This window comes from Anomaloglossus baeobatrachus, chromosome 11 (assembly GCF_048569485.1).
Source record: "Anomaloglossus baeobatrachus isolate aAnoBae1 chromosome 11, aAnoBae1.hap1, whole genome shotgun sequence".
Lineage (NCBI taxonomy): Eukaryota > Metazoa > Chordata > Amphibia > Anura > Aromobatidae > Anomaloglossus > Anomaloglossus baeobatrachus.
Genome location: NC_134363.1, coordinates 148,146,616 through 148,159,199, shown reverse-complemented (window position 1 = coordinate 148,159,199; position 12,584 = coordinate 148,146,616). Strand labels below are relative to the sequence as shown.

Genomic DNA, 12,584 nt, shown 5'->3' with positions numbered 1-12,584 from the left:
AAAGGGTTTAGGAATCATAGCTCTGTAATGCATAGCCTCCTCTTTTTCAAGGGACCAAAAGTAATTGGACAAGGGACTCTAAGGGCTGCAATTAACTCTACAGGTTAACGAGGGAGACGCCTTCAATCAATGAAGTAGTTAAAAGGTCTGGGGTTAATTACAGGTGTGTGGTTTTGGATTTGGAAGCTGTTGCTGTGACCAGACAACATGCGGTCTAAGGAACTATCAATTGAGGTGAAGCAGAACATCCTGAGGCTGAAAAAAAAGAAAAAAATCCATCAGAGAGATAGCAGACATGCTTGGAGTAGCAAAATCAACAGTCGGGTACATTCTGAGAAAAAAGGAATTGACTGGTGAGCTTGGGAACTCAAAAAGGCCTGGGCGTCCACGGATGACAACAGTGGTGGATGATCGCCGCATACTTTCTTTGGTGAAGAAGAATCTGTTCACAACATCAACTGAAGTCCAGAACACTCTCAGTGAAGTAGGTGTATCTGTCTCTAAGTCAACAGTAAAGAGAAGACTCCATGAAAGTAAATACAAAGGGTTCACATCTAGATGCAAACCATTCATCAATTCCAAAAATAGACAGGCCAGAGTTAAATTTGCTGAAAAACACCTCATGAAGCCAGCTCAGTTCTGGAAAAGTATTCTATGGACAGATGAGACAAAGATCAACCTGTACCAGAATGATGGGAAGAAAAAAGTTTGGAGAAGAAAGGGAACGGCACATGATCCAAGGCACACCACATCCTCTGTAAAACACGGTGGAGGCAATGTGATGGCATGGGCATGCATGGCTTTCAATGGCACTGGGTCACTTGTGTTTATTGATGACATAACAGCAGACAAGAGTAGCCGGATGAATTCTGAAGTGTACCGGGATATACTTTCAGCCCAGATTCAGCCAAATGCCGCAAAGTTGATCGGACGGCGCTTCATAGTACAGATGGACAATGACCCCAAGCATACAGCCAAAGCTACCCAGGAGTTCATGAGTGCAAAAAAGTGGAACATTCTGCAATGGCCAAGTCAATCACCAGATCTTAACCCAATCGAGCATGCATTTCACTTGCTCAAATCCAGACTTAAGACGGAAAGACCCACAAACAAGCAAGACCTGAAGGCTGCGGCTGTAAAGACCTGGCAAAGCATTAAGAAGGAGGAAACCCAGCGTTTGGTGATGTCCATGGGTTCCAGACTTAAGGCAGTGATTGCCTCCAAAGGATTCGCAACAAAATATTGAAAATAAAAATATTTTGTTTGGGTTTGGTTTATTTGTCCAATTACTTTTGACCTCCTAAAATGTGGAGTGTTTGTAAAGAAATGTGTACAATTCCTACAATTTCTATCAGATATTTTTGTTCAAACCTTCAAATTAAACGTTACAATCTGCACTTGAATTCTGTTGTAGAGGTTTCATTTCAAATCCAATGTGGTGGCATGCAGAGCCCAACTCGCGAAAATTGTGTCACTGGCCAAATATTTCTGGACCTAACTGTATATGAGCAGGATGATGGCGTATATGAGCAGGATGATGGCGTATATAGCAGGATGGGAGCACATACCAGGATGCAGTATATAGCAAGATGGGGCTTTACCAGAATAAGGGACATAAATATATACACAAGGCAGGAGGATCATTACCAGGATGGGGTAACTTAGTAGAGAATTTGGGGATATTACCCCCATAACAGTGTCATCAGCAGATCCTCGCCCCATAACAGTGTGTCATGACCACATGTTTTGCTTAAAATTTTATTTTCCTATTTTCCTCCTCTAAAACCAGGGTGCGTCTTATAGTCCGGTGCGTCTTATATAGTACGAAAAATACGGTAGTTGCCGGTGGAGTGCTCCCGGAACTACGCACCGACGGGGTACAGGACCCTAGGAAAGGAAAGAGCTCCACACCGACCTGTTAACACCTGCACAGCGACAGGACCATCAAGGACCTCGCTGACCCCTAAAAATCTGAAGACTCAGTAGCAAAGGGAGAACCAGGGACAGGACCAGAGACTCCAACCCCACAGGGTTCACGCTACCATCAGGCGGACAGAAGTGGAGAAACCACAGACTGCGGACCCCCAGTTACTCGATGCCACGGGGACCAGAGAACAGGTGCAGGGGAAGAAGGTACCAGAGAACCAGACTGGCACTGGGACTAAGGGGACCTGGAGGTGAAACCAGCCGGCCTCTGGTATCAAGCTACTACCAACCACCAGTTGCACTATACCTCTGAGTGGACTACATTCTTCCTCTAGACTGTTTTATCACCCATCCTCTGGGGCCCGGCCCTGCTTGCGGAGGGCCTACCATCCAGGCTGCAATTAACACCAGCCCCAGCAGTGATATTCTGCAGCGGCAGCTCCACATATGTAGCCGCAACACCGCAAGTGGCGTCACGTATAAACATTAACCTAAATCCCATGTAAATATATCCACCTTTTCAAAAAGCACCCAGGGCACGGAACCGGGCAATGGCCACCAAAGTGACATTCACCAATTGCAAACCGCCTGGAACCGAGTACTCCATAACCCTGGGCGACACAAGTACATGAGCTCAAAGAAAAAACAAACAAGCACCAAGCATACAGAGAGGACATACAGTATACCGGACTATTGATTTATGCACAGTTTATTGAAAGTTTAAATGTGCTTTACGAGGTAATGACCTTCATCTTGTGTCCTGTTCACTCTAGCAACTCAGAGATGAGTGCGGCCTTCCTTCTTTCTGAGTGTGGTTACTGTTTACCCTTGCCTGTAGAGGAGGAGCTTCACTGGTGCTCAAGTGCAGCACAGACTTCTCTCAGCTAAGACAAAGCCTAGATCCACAGGCTACATACATTCACACAATGCATTTTTGCCAATCTGTTTTTTTAAAGTGAAACGCAGTGACTCTGGCATCCCAGCAAAGTCAATGGCTTTCAAGATAGGACATTCAGACACAGCGTTTTGTGAGGATCCGTTTTTGGGCTCAAAAACAGATCCTCACAAAGATTGAGCAGTTTGCGTGGTGTTTTTCTAATCTGCTTTTGCTATTGAAAGCATTATTTATGAGCTCAAAAACCTTTCAGGTGATGCGGCTTTTTTAAAAAAGCTGATCTGCTTTTGCAGCTGAAAAATATATCCTCAAAAAATGCAGCAAAAACGCTGTGTGTGAATGTAGCCTTAGATCAGGAGGAATAAAACAGACATTTATAGGACATTTCATAACTTTCCCAATTATTATGAAAAAATATTCAGCACATTCTGCATTCAACTACTGGACCCAATTTATTATATATTTTAGGAGTCGGTCCATTTTATACCGACTCCACCAAAATGAACACTGACTCCACAGCCCTGATTTACGAGGGGCGATCCAAAAGTAATGATAATCGGTTATTTCTATTGCACACAGAAATTAAAATAAAATGTTTTCTTCTCTCAGGTACCCACTAGTCCAGGGAAAAAAAATCACTTAAATAGGCCCCGATTCCCGGGAGCTACATTCATTTGAATATGAACTGCCGAGGAGTGAACATCAAAATGGAAAATAACAAGCTCAGAGCTGTCATCAAATACCTCTGCTTGAAAAAAAATGACTACCAAAGACATACACAGCGACTTGGTGGAAACATTGGGGGACTTTTCTCCTCCATATTCCACAGTTGCACGCTGGGCCAAGGAATTTAAGCTGGGAAGAACATTGACGGAAGATGAACATCGTGAAGGACGCCCATCCAAATGAAGAAAACGTGAAAAAAGTTGAAGAAGTTGTATTGGCAGATGGAAGAGTGACTGTCAGGCATGTAGCTGAGGTCACAGGGATCTCATTTGGCAGTATTCAAAGAATCCTTGCAAAAGAATTGCATATGAGAAAGGTCTCCGCGCGTTGGGTGCCAAAAATGTTAACCGACGAGCAAAAGAAGAAACGAGTTGACATTTCAATAGAAAATCTCAAAAAGTTCCAAGCAGACAAGGATAATTTTTTGTCACGTTTTTTGACCATGGACGAGACATGGATCCACCACTTTTGATCCCGAAACTAAACAACAATCGATGACATGGAAACGAGCCGGCAAACCGACGCCGAAGAAATTCAACGTGTCAAGCTCAGCAGGGAAGGTTATGGCGTCCGTTTATTGGGATGCTGAAGGAATTATTATGGTGGACTATTTGGAGAAGGGAGCCACTATTACGGGCTCCTACTACGCAGAACAAATAAGAAGATTGCGGGAGGCTATCAAGGAGAAAAGGCGCGGCAAACTGCGGGCTGGAGTGCTGTTTCACCAAGATAACGCGCCGGCTCACAAAGCTGCAGTTGCCATGGCAACCATTCAAGAAGCGGGCTTTGAACTGGTGGAGCACCCCCCTTATTCGCCAGATCTTACTAACAATTTCTTTCTTGTCACAAAAATATCGAACATTGATTGCAACATAATTCAGTGAAATGCAGTGACTCCGGGCATCCCAGCAAAGGCAATGGGTGAAAAGATAGGACATTCAGACACAGCGTTTTGTGAGGATGTTTATTATTGATTATCATTACTTTTGGATCGCCCCTAGTAAAGAAATATGTCCAATGAGTTTTGCTTTTTTTCTCCAATGTGTAAACCGACCTGCGGTGTTTGAAATCTGCAACCTGTCACTCTCTCCTGCGGTATATACTGTATACGTTTCATCTGTGGATCTTTCCCATGAATGCGAATGAGATGAGGAAAATAGTTGGTGTTTTCTGCAAACAAGCCCCTTTATCTACCACGTAGCAAATTGTATCGCCTGACCCCATAACAAAAAATCTGTACGTGTTCTCAATGGGGAAAAGAACAGTCGGCTGTCAGGCACCTCTGCGGCACATTAGAAGGATAGAGCATGCTGAAATCCAACAGCCCAATCCTTCTTTTCCCCATCTGCTATCAAAATGAGAAGCAGGACACAAAGTAGTTGGCCAGTTTTGCCGAAAATCGCTGCGTTTGGGAGACATTCATCTACAATAGCAATCATTTCCCCCGATCCTTACATTTTTTGCTTGTTTGCAGTCTGGTTTGTCTTCTTGTTCCTTCCTCCTTTTCTTTTCTTGTAAAATTTCGTCCAGCGTTTTCACTTTCCAAGAGTCTTTTTCATCCCCCATTTGGAGTGGGTCCACCTAACAAAACCAACCGGTCCTTACATTAACCAGTTTACAACATGGGGTTTAAAGGGAATCTGGCAAGATTTTGCTACCCAATCTGAGAGCAGCGGAGGCCCTGATTCCAGAGATGTGTCACTTACTGGGCTGCTTGGTGTTTTAATAAAACAATGATTTATTTCTATTCCTGTAATGTAGGCTTCCATATTCATGAGCTCTGTATAATACCTCCAACACTGATTAGCAGCTTTCTGCCTATGCACAGTGCACACAGAAAGCTGTCAGTGATGTGGATTATACCTAGCTCAACATTCCAAGAACTGCTAGATCTGCAGCAGTGATTTTAGTAAAACTGCAGGAAGCAACCAAGTAAGTGACATCCCTGGAATCAGGGTCTCTGCCCCTACATTTCAGAATGGGAAATATAATCTTGATGACAGATTCCATTTAAAGGCAACAAAAGTGAATTATTACATACTGGTACTTCCCTATATTCTCTATCGTGCACCCGTTTCAGTGACCCTCTCCTGGGTGCCCGCCATCAGATCTACTTCCACTTTGGTCCTAATGCCGGGAGGAGGCTTCCTCCATTCCACCATTGTAATAACTAATCTGCTTGAGGGACCCGGCTGTCTAAATCAGTTCAACAGCTAAGCCAGCCCCCTCCCCCCCTTCTGAATTACAGCTTAGGTGATTAACTGAAGCTCAGAACCCATCTCCTTCATCACATGCCGATATACAGGGAGGGGAAAAGCTTCATCCTCAAGGGTGACGCAGAGTGGCTGGGGCTATGAGGGGCTGAATCTATTGAGAGGGGGGCTGGTGGAGGGGGCTGAACCTATGGGGGGGGTGCTGGTGGAGGGGGTGAACCTATGGGGGTGCTGGTGGAGGGGGTGAACCTATGGGGGTGCTGGTGGAGGGGGCTGAGTGAACCTATGGGGGGGGGGGCGCTGGTGGAAGGGGTGAACCTATGGGGGTGCTGGTGGAGGGGGCTGGTGGAGGGGCTGAGTGAACCTATGGGGGAGGCTGGTGGAGGGGGCTGACTGAACCTATGGGGGGGGCTGAACCTATGGGGGGGGTGAAGGGGGCTGAACCTATGGGGGGAGGGAGGGCTGGTGGAGGGGGCTAAACCTATGGGTGAGGGAGGGATGGTGGAGGGGGCTGAACCTATGGGGGGGGCTGGTGGAGGGGGCTGAACCTATGGGGGGGGGGCTGGTGGAGGGGGCTGAACCTATGGGTGAGGGAGGGCTGGTGGAGGGGGCTGAACCTATGGGGGGGGGGATGGTGGAGGGGGCTGAACCTATGGGGGGGGGGCTGGTGGAGGGGGCTAAACCTATGGGTGAGGGAGGGCTGGTGGAGGGGGCTGAACCTATGGGTGAGGGAGGGCTGGTGGAGGGGGCTGAACCTATGGGTGAGGGAGGGCTGGTGGAGGGGGCTGAACCTATGGGTGAGGGAGGGCTGGTGGAGAGGGCTGAACCTATGAGTCAGGGAGGGCTGGTGGAGGGGGCTGAACCTATGGGTGAGGGAGGGCTGGTGGAGGGGGCTGAACCTATGGGTGAGGGAGGGCTGGTGGAGGGGGCTGAACCTATGGGGGGGGGGTGGAGGAGGGGCGAACCTGGAACACGGGGGTCAGACATTACCAATGAGTAGATTTTAGTGAGTGTAATGCTAATATCTCGCACACACTGGGCCCCTGGATTGTTTCCTCCATACAACACAGATCATATCACACATAGCACTGCTTTACTGCGAGGGTTTGATGTTTCTTATGCCCCCAGACCCCAAAACCGTGAGACTTTTACCCTTTCACAAACCTCCTGGTCCAGCAGCACCAAAAAGAGCCTCAGGACAGAAAATGTAAGCGCCCAGTCAGCCCCTCACACACAATGATTGCAGCGTGCAATGCCTGTGGCCGCCCCCGTCTATGCTCCGATGCAGGGATCTGTAACCACGACTTAGTCCAAGAACACTGTTTTACCTGAAGTTTTCCCTCCCGTTTCGCCTCTCTACGTTCTGCGACCAGCACCTGAACGAGACGAGGCCCAAAGGCGCCGGCTGATGACGTCACTTCCTGTCTGCGGCGCGGCACTGGCTAGACGTCTGGAACGCAACAGTAGAGCTGTGTTTCCAGCCGTGTCCGCTAGGTGGCGCGCGTGTGATTAAAAAACTATTGATCTGAGAGATGTGAAACTTGGAACTCCGGAAAACGAAGTCCTTTATGTGAAAGAATAGGGGGCTTTCTATTACGATATCATATGGCTCCTGTCACTGCAATATTTTCACAGGGGTCGTCACTCAACGCTTCCTAACCGACTTCTGCCACTTTATTTCCCTTTAAATGTCATCCATCAATAGTGGAATATTGACAAAGCCACCGATCAATTTGACTGCTACCATGTGATTAGTGCGCCTCTCCATAGGGATACGGATAAAAAGCTGTGTGCAAAGCAGCGCAGCCCCATAGGGAATGAATGGAAGTGTAGACCCTGTAACATTACAGAGCGGGGGGCAGAGTCCTGTGCAGCAGAGGGCAGAAAAGTCCCCACCGCTCTGCTGACCCCATAACTGCAGAGTCCTCCTCTGGTAACATTAACAAAAACACTGCGCCTGCCGGGAGCTTCATGGCCGGGCAGCTGAGCCGTACGTCACCAAGCACAATGCCGAGCCGTACGTCACCAAGCACAATGCCGAGCCATACGTCACCAAGCACAATGCCGAGCCGTACGTCACCAAGCACAATGCCGAGCCGTACGTCACCAAGCATAATGCCGAGCCGTACATCACCAAGCACAATGCCGAGCCGTACGTCACCAAGCACAATGCCGAGCCGTACGTCACCAAGCACAATGCCGAGCCATACGTCACCAAGCACAATGCCGAGCCGTACGTCACCAAGCACAATGCCGAGCCGTACGTCACCAAGCATAATGCCGAGCCGTACGTCACCAAGCACAATGCCGAGCCGTACGTCACCAAGCACAATGCCGAGCCGTACGTCACCAAGCACAATGCCGAGCCGTACGTCACCAAGCACAATGCCGAGCCGTACATCACCAAGCACAATGCCGAGCCGTACATCACCAAGCACAATGCCGAGCCGTACGTCACCAAGCACAATGCCGAGCCCTACATCACCAAGCACAATGCCGAGCCGTACATCACCAAGCACAATGCTGAGCTGTACATCACCAAGCACAATGCCGAGCCCTACATCACCAAGCACAATGCCGAGCCCTACATCACCAAGCACAATGCCGAGCCGTACATCACCAAGCACAATGCTGAGCTGTACATCACCAAGCACAATGCCGAGCCGTACGTCACCAAGCACAATGCCGAGCCCTACATCACCAAGCACAATGCCGAGCCCTACATCACCAAGCACAATGCCGAGCCGTACATCACCAAGCACAATGCTGAGCTGTACATCACCAAACAATGCCGAGCCCTACATCACCAAACACAATGCCGAGCCGTACATCACCAAGCACAATGCCGAGCCGTACGTCACCAAGCACAATGCCGAGCCCTACATCACCAAGCACAATGCCGAGTCGTACATCACCAAGCACAATGCCGAGCCGTACATCACCAAACACAATGCCGAGCCGTACATCACCAAACACAATGCCGAGCCGTACATCACCAAGCACAATGCAGAGCCGTACATCACCAAGCACAATACCGAGCCGTACATCACCAAGCACAATGCCGAGCCATACATCACCAAGCACAATGCCGAGCCGTACATCACCAAGCACAATGCCGTGCATCACCAAGCACAATGCAGAGCTGTACATCTCCAAGAACAATGCCGAGCCGTACATCACCAAGCACACTGCCGAGCTGTACATCACCAAGCACAATGCCGAGCCGTACATCACCAAGCACAATGCCGAGCCGTACATCACCAAGCACAATGCTGAGTGCTGGATGGAGTGGTGTAAAGCACAAACACTGCGCCCACTGGGAGTTTCATGGCTGAGCAGCTGCAGCAGCTGTACATCACCAAGCACTGTGCTGAGTGTCAGATGTAGCAGTGTAAAACACAAATACTGTGCCCGCCAGCAGCTTCATGGCCTAACAGCTGCAGTTATACATCACCAAGCACAATGCTGAGTGCCGGACGGAGTGGTGTAAAGCATTAACACTGCGCCTGCCGGAAGCTTCATGGCCAAACAGCTGCAACAGCCGTAAATCACCAAGCACAATGCCGAGTGTCGGATGGAATGGTGTGAAGCATAAACACTGCGCCCACTGGGAGTTTCATGGCCGAGCAGCGCAGATCACCAAGCACAATGCTGAGCGTCAGATGTATCAGTGTAAAGCACAAACACTGCGCCCGCCAGCAGCTTCATGGCCTAACAGCTGCAGTTATACATCACCAAGCACTGGATGGAGTGGTGTAAAGCACAAACTGTGCCTGCCGAAAACTTCATGGGCAAGCAGCTGCACTACCTGTACATCACCAAGCACAATGCTGAGCGTCGGATGGAGCGGTGTAAAGCACAAACACTGTGCCCGCCAGCAGATTCATGGCCTAATAGCTGCAGTTATACATCGTCAAGCACTAGATGGGGTGGTGTAAAGCACAAACTGCACCTGCTGAAAACTATATGGCTGAGCAGCTGCAACAGCCGTATATCACCAAGCACAATGTGAAGCGCTGGATGGAGCAGTGTAAAGCACAAACACTGCCCCTGCTGGGCGCTTCATGTCTGAGTAGCTGCAGTCGTACATCACCAAGCACAATATGGAGCGCCGGATGGAGCAGTGTAAAGCTGCCGTTGCTGGATTCTGGAGGAAATTTATTCTGTGCAGTGACAGATTCCACTGCTCTATCTGCGTCGGATTGACGAATCAGGGTTTGGTGAATGTCAGGACATTACCCCCTGACTGCACTGTGCTGGCTACACAGCTTGGAGGATAATGCTCTGGGCTTGTGCTCATATCTCGGCCTCTTAGTTCCAGTGAAGGGAAACATGAAGACATTTTTTTAGCTCCCAACTGTGAGGAAAGTTCTTTTTCTGATCCACAAGACTGTGGATCAATAGTTAGTGATGAGCGGACCCGTAGATATTAGGGTTTGCTCGGACTATTTTTTTGTTTTTAAAGAGTTTGGTTTGAGACCCAAACACCAAACCCAATTATAGTTCAATGTAGACCTGAATTTGTGTTGTTGTAAAATATTATTGGTAGTAAGGGCTGGGGGCCTGCAAAAGGAAGCAGTGACTGCCCTGCAAACAAATGTGGATAAGGAATAATAATTAAAAAAAATAAAAAAAAGACATGGGTTCCCACCCTAGTTTTAATGAGCAGCGCTGGTAAAGCAGACACTGGGGGCTACAACCCTCAGTTGTCTGCTTTAGCTTCACTGGAAATCAAAAATAGAGGGGATCGCATGCTGTTTTTTTCAAATGATTTAAATAATATAAAGATAAACAGCATTGGCTCCGCCGTATTTTTGATAGCAGCCCCCAGCTGTCTGCTTTACTATCGGGGTGGAAATGCCCATGGTTATTTGGCCCTTCCCTGCCTCAAAATAGCAGCCTGCACCCACGCCAAAAACCATAGGCCTCCCCCAATAGATGGAGCCCACGCTGTTTTTCAAATTATTTAAATAATGGCATGGGATTCACTCTGTTTTTGATAATCAGCCAAGATACGGTGGACAGCTGAGGGTTGCAGCCCAGAGTTGCCTATTTTACCTGCACTGGTTTTCAAAAATAAGTGGAAGCCAACTTTTTTTTTTTTTTTTTAATCTTTATTGTTCACAGCAGGAAACAGGATACTAAAGCTTGTTGATTGGCTGTGCTGTAGCCTTTCCAACTTTATGAACAAAACAAACGTTAGCCAAACTTGGACACGGCCTTTTTTTTTTTGTTTTGTTTGTGTCTGAGTGCGACACCTGGACACCCAGTGTTCGGTACAAACCCCTGAACTTTACAGTTCAGGTTGGCTCATCCCTACTAATAGCGCTATACACTGAAACATATGTTAAAGCAGTCAAATAAATAGTAGATGGAGTGAAAAGGTGGTTATGTAAATAAATATTGAGTAACTGGTAAGAAAAAAAAATAGGTATAATAAGTAGAAAAACAGATTATAATGGGTATAGGGAATAGGCAGTGCATGGCATAAAGTGACAGTGCATTCAGGTGGAAAACAAGCCACATAGCAATGCAGAATAGGCAGTACATGGCATAAAGTGACAGTGCATTCAGGCGAAAAATAAGCCACATAGCAATAGAGAATAGGCAGTGCATGGCATAAAGTGACAGTGCATTTAGGTGGAAACCAAGCCACATAGCAATGCAGAATAGGCAGTACATGGCATAAAGTGACAGTGCATTTAGGTGGAAAACAAGCCACATAGCAATGCAGAATAGGCAGTACATGGCATAAAGTGACAGTGCATTTAGGTGGAAAACAAGCCACAGAGCAATGCAGAATAGGCAGTACATGGCATAAAGTGACAGTGCATTCAGGCGAAAAATAAGCCACATAGCAATAGAGAATAGGCAGTGCATGGCATAAAGTGACAGTGCATTTAGGTGGAAACCAAGCCACATAGCAATGCAGAATAGGCAGTACATGGCATAAAGTGACAGTGCATTTAGGTGGAAACCAAGCCACGTAGCAATGCAGAATAGGCAGTACATGGCATAAAGTGACAGTGCATTTAGGTGGAAAACAAGCCACAGAGCAATGCAGAATAGGCAGTACATGGCATAAAGTGACAGTGCATTCAGGCGAAAAATAAGCCACATAGCAATAGAGAATAGGCAGTGCATGGCATAAAGTGACAGTGCATTTAGGTGGAAACCAAGCCACATAGCAATGCAGAATAGGCAGTACATGGCATAAAGTGACAGTGCATTTAGGTGGAAACCAAGCCACGTAGCAATGCAGAATAGGCAGTACATGGCATAAAGTGACAGTGCATTTAGGTGGAAAACAAGCCACAGAGCAAAAGAAAATAGGACGTGCATGGCTTAAAGTGACAGTGCATTTAGGTGGAAACCAAACCACATAGCAATAGAGAATAGGGAGTGCATGGCATAAAGTGACAGTGCATTTAGGTGGAAACCAAGCCACATAGCAATGCAGAATAGGCAGTACATGGCATAAAGTTACAGTGCATTCAGGTGGAAAACAAGCCACATAGCAATGCAGAATAGGCAGTGAATAGGATAAAGTGACAGTGCATTTAGGTGGAAACCAAGCCACATAGCAATGCAGAATAGGCAGTACATGGCATAAAGTGACAGTGCATTCAGGTGGAAAACAAGCCACATAGCAATGAAGAATAGGCAGTGAATAGGATAAAGTGACAGTGCATTTAGGTGGAAACCAAGCCACATTGCAATGCAGAATAGGCAGTGCATGGGATAAAGTGACAGTGCATTTAGGTGGAAAACAGGCCACATAGTAATGTGGTAAAGGGTACCTGGTATATGGAGAGATCCTGCAG

The 12,584-nt window shown here is 47.5% G+C and overlaps 1 protein-coding gene across 5 annotated transcripts in view; it reads right to left on the bottom strand.

Moving 5' to 3' along the window:
* LOC142256430 (cyclin-dependent kinase 11B-like) overlaps positions 1 to 7,169 on the bottom strand; it is a 186,234-nt gene extending 179,065 nt beyond the window's left edge. For all 5 annotated transcript variants that reach the window (XM_075328108.1, XM_075328110.1, XM_075328111.1 and 2 more), the window contains exons 1-2: positions 7,089 to 7,169; positions 5,003 to 5,128 (exon numbers count right to left, since the gene is read on the bottom strand). In XM_075328108.1, coding sequence (XP_075184223.1) covers positions 5,003 to 5,113 — 111 coding nt within the window. In that variant the 5' untranslated portion in view covers positions 5,114 to 5,128; positions 7,089 to 7,169. The remainder of the gene's footprint in view (positions 1 to 5,002; positions 5,129 to 7,088) is intronic.
* Positions 7,170 to 12,584: the final 5,415 nt, after the last annotated feature.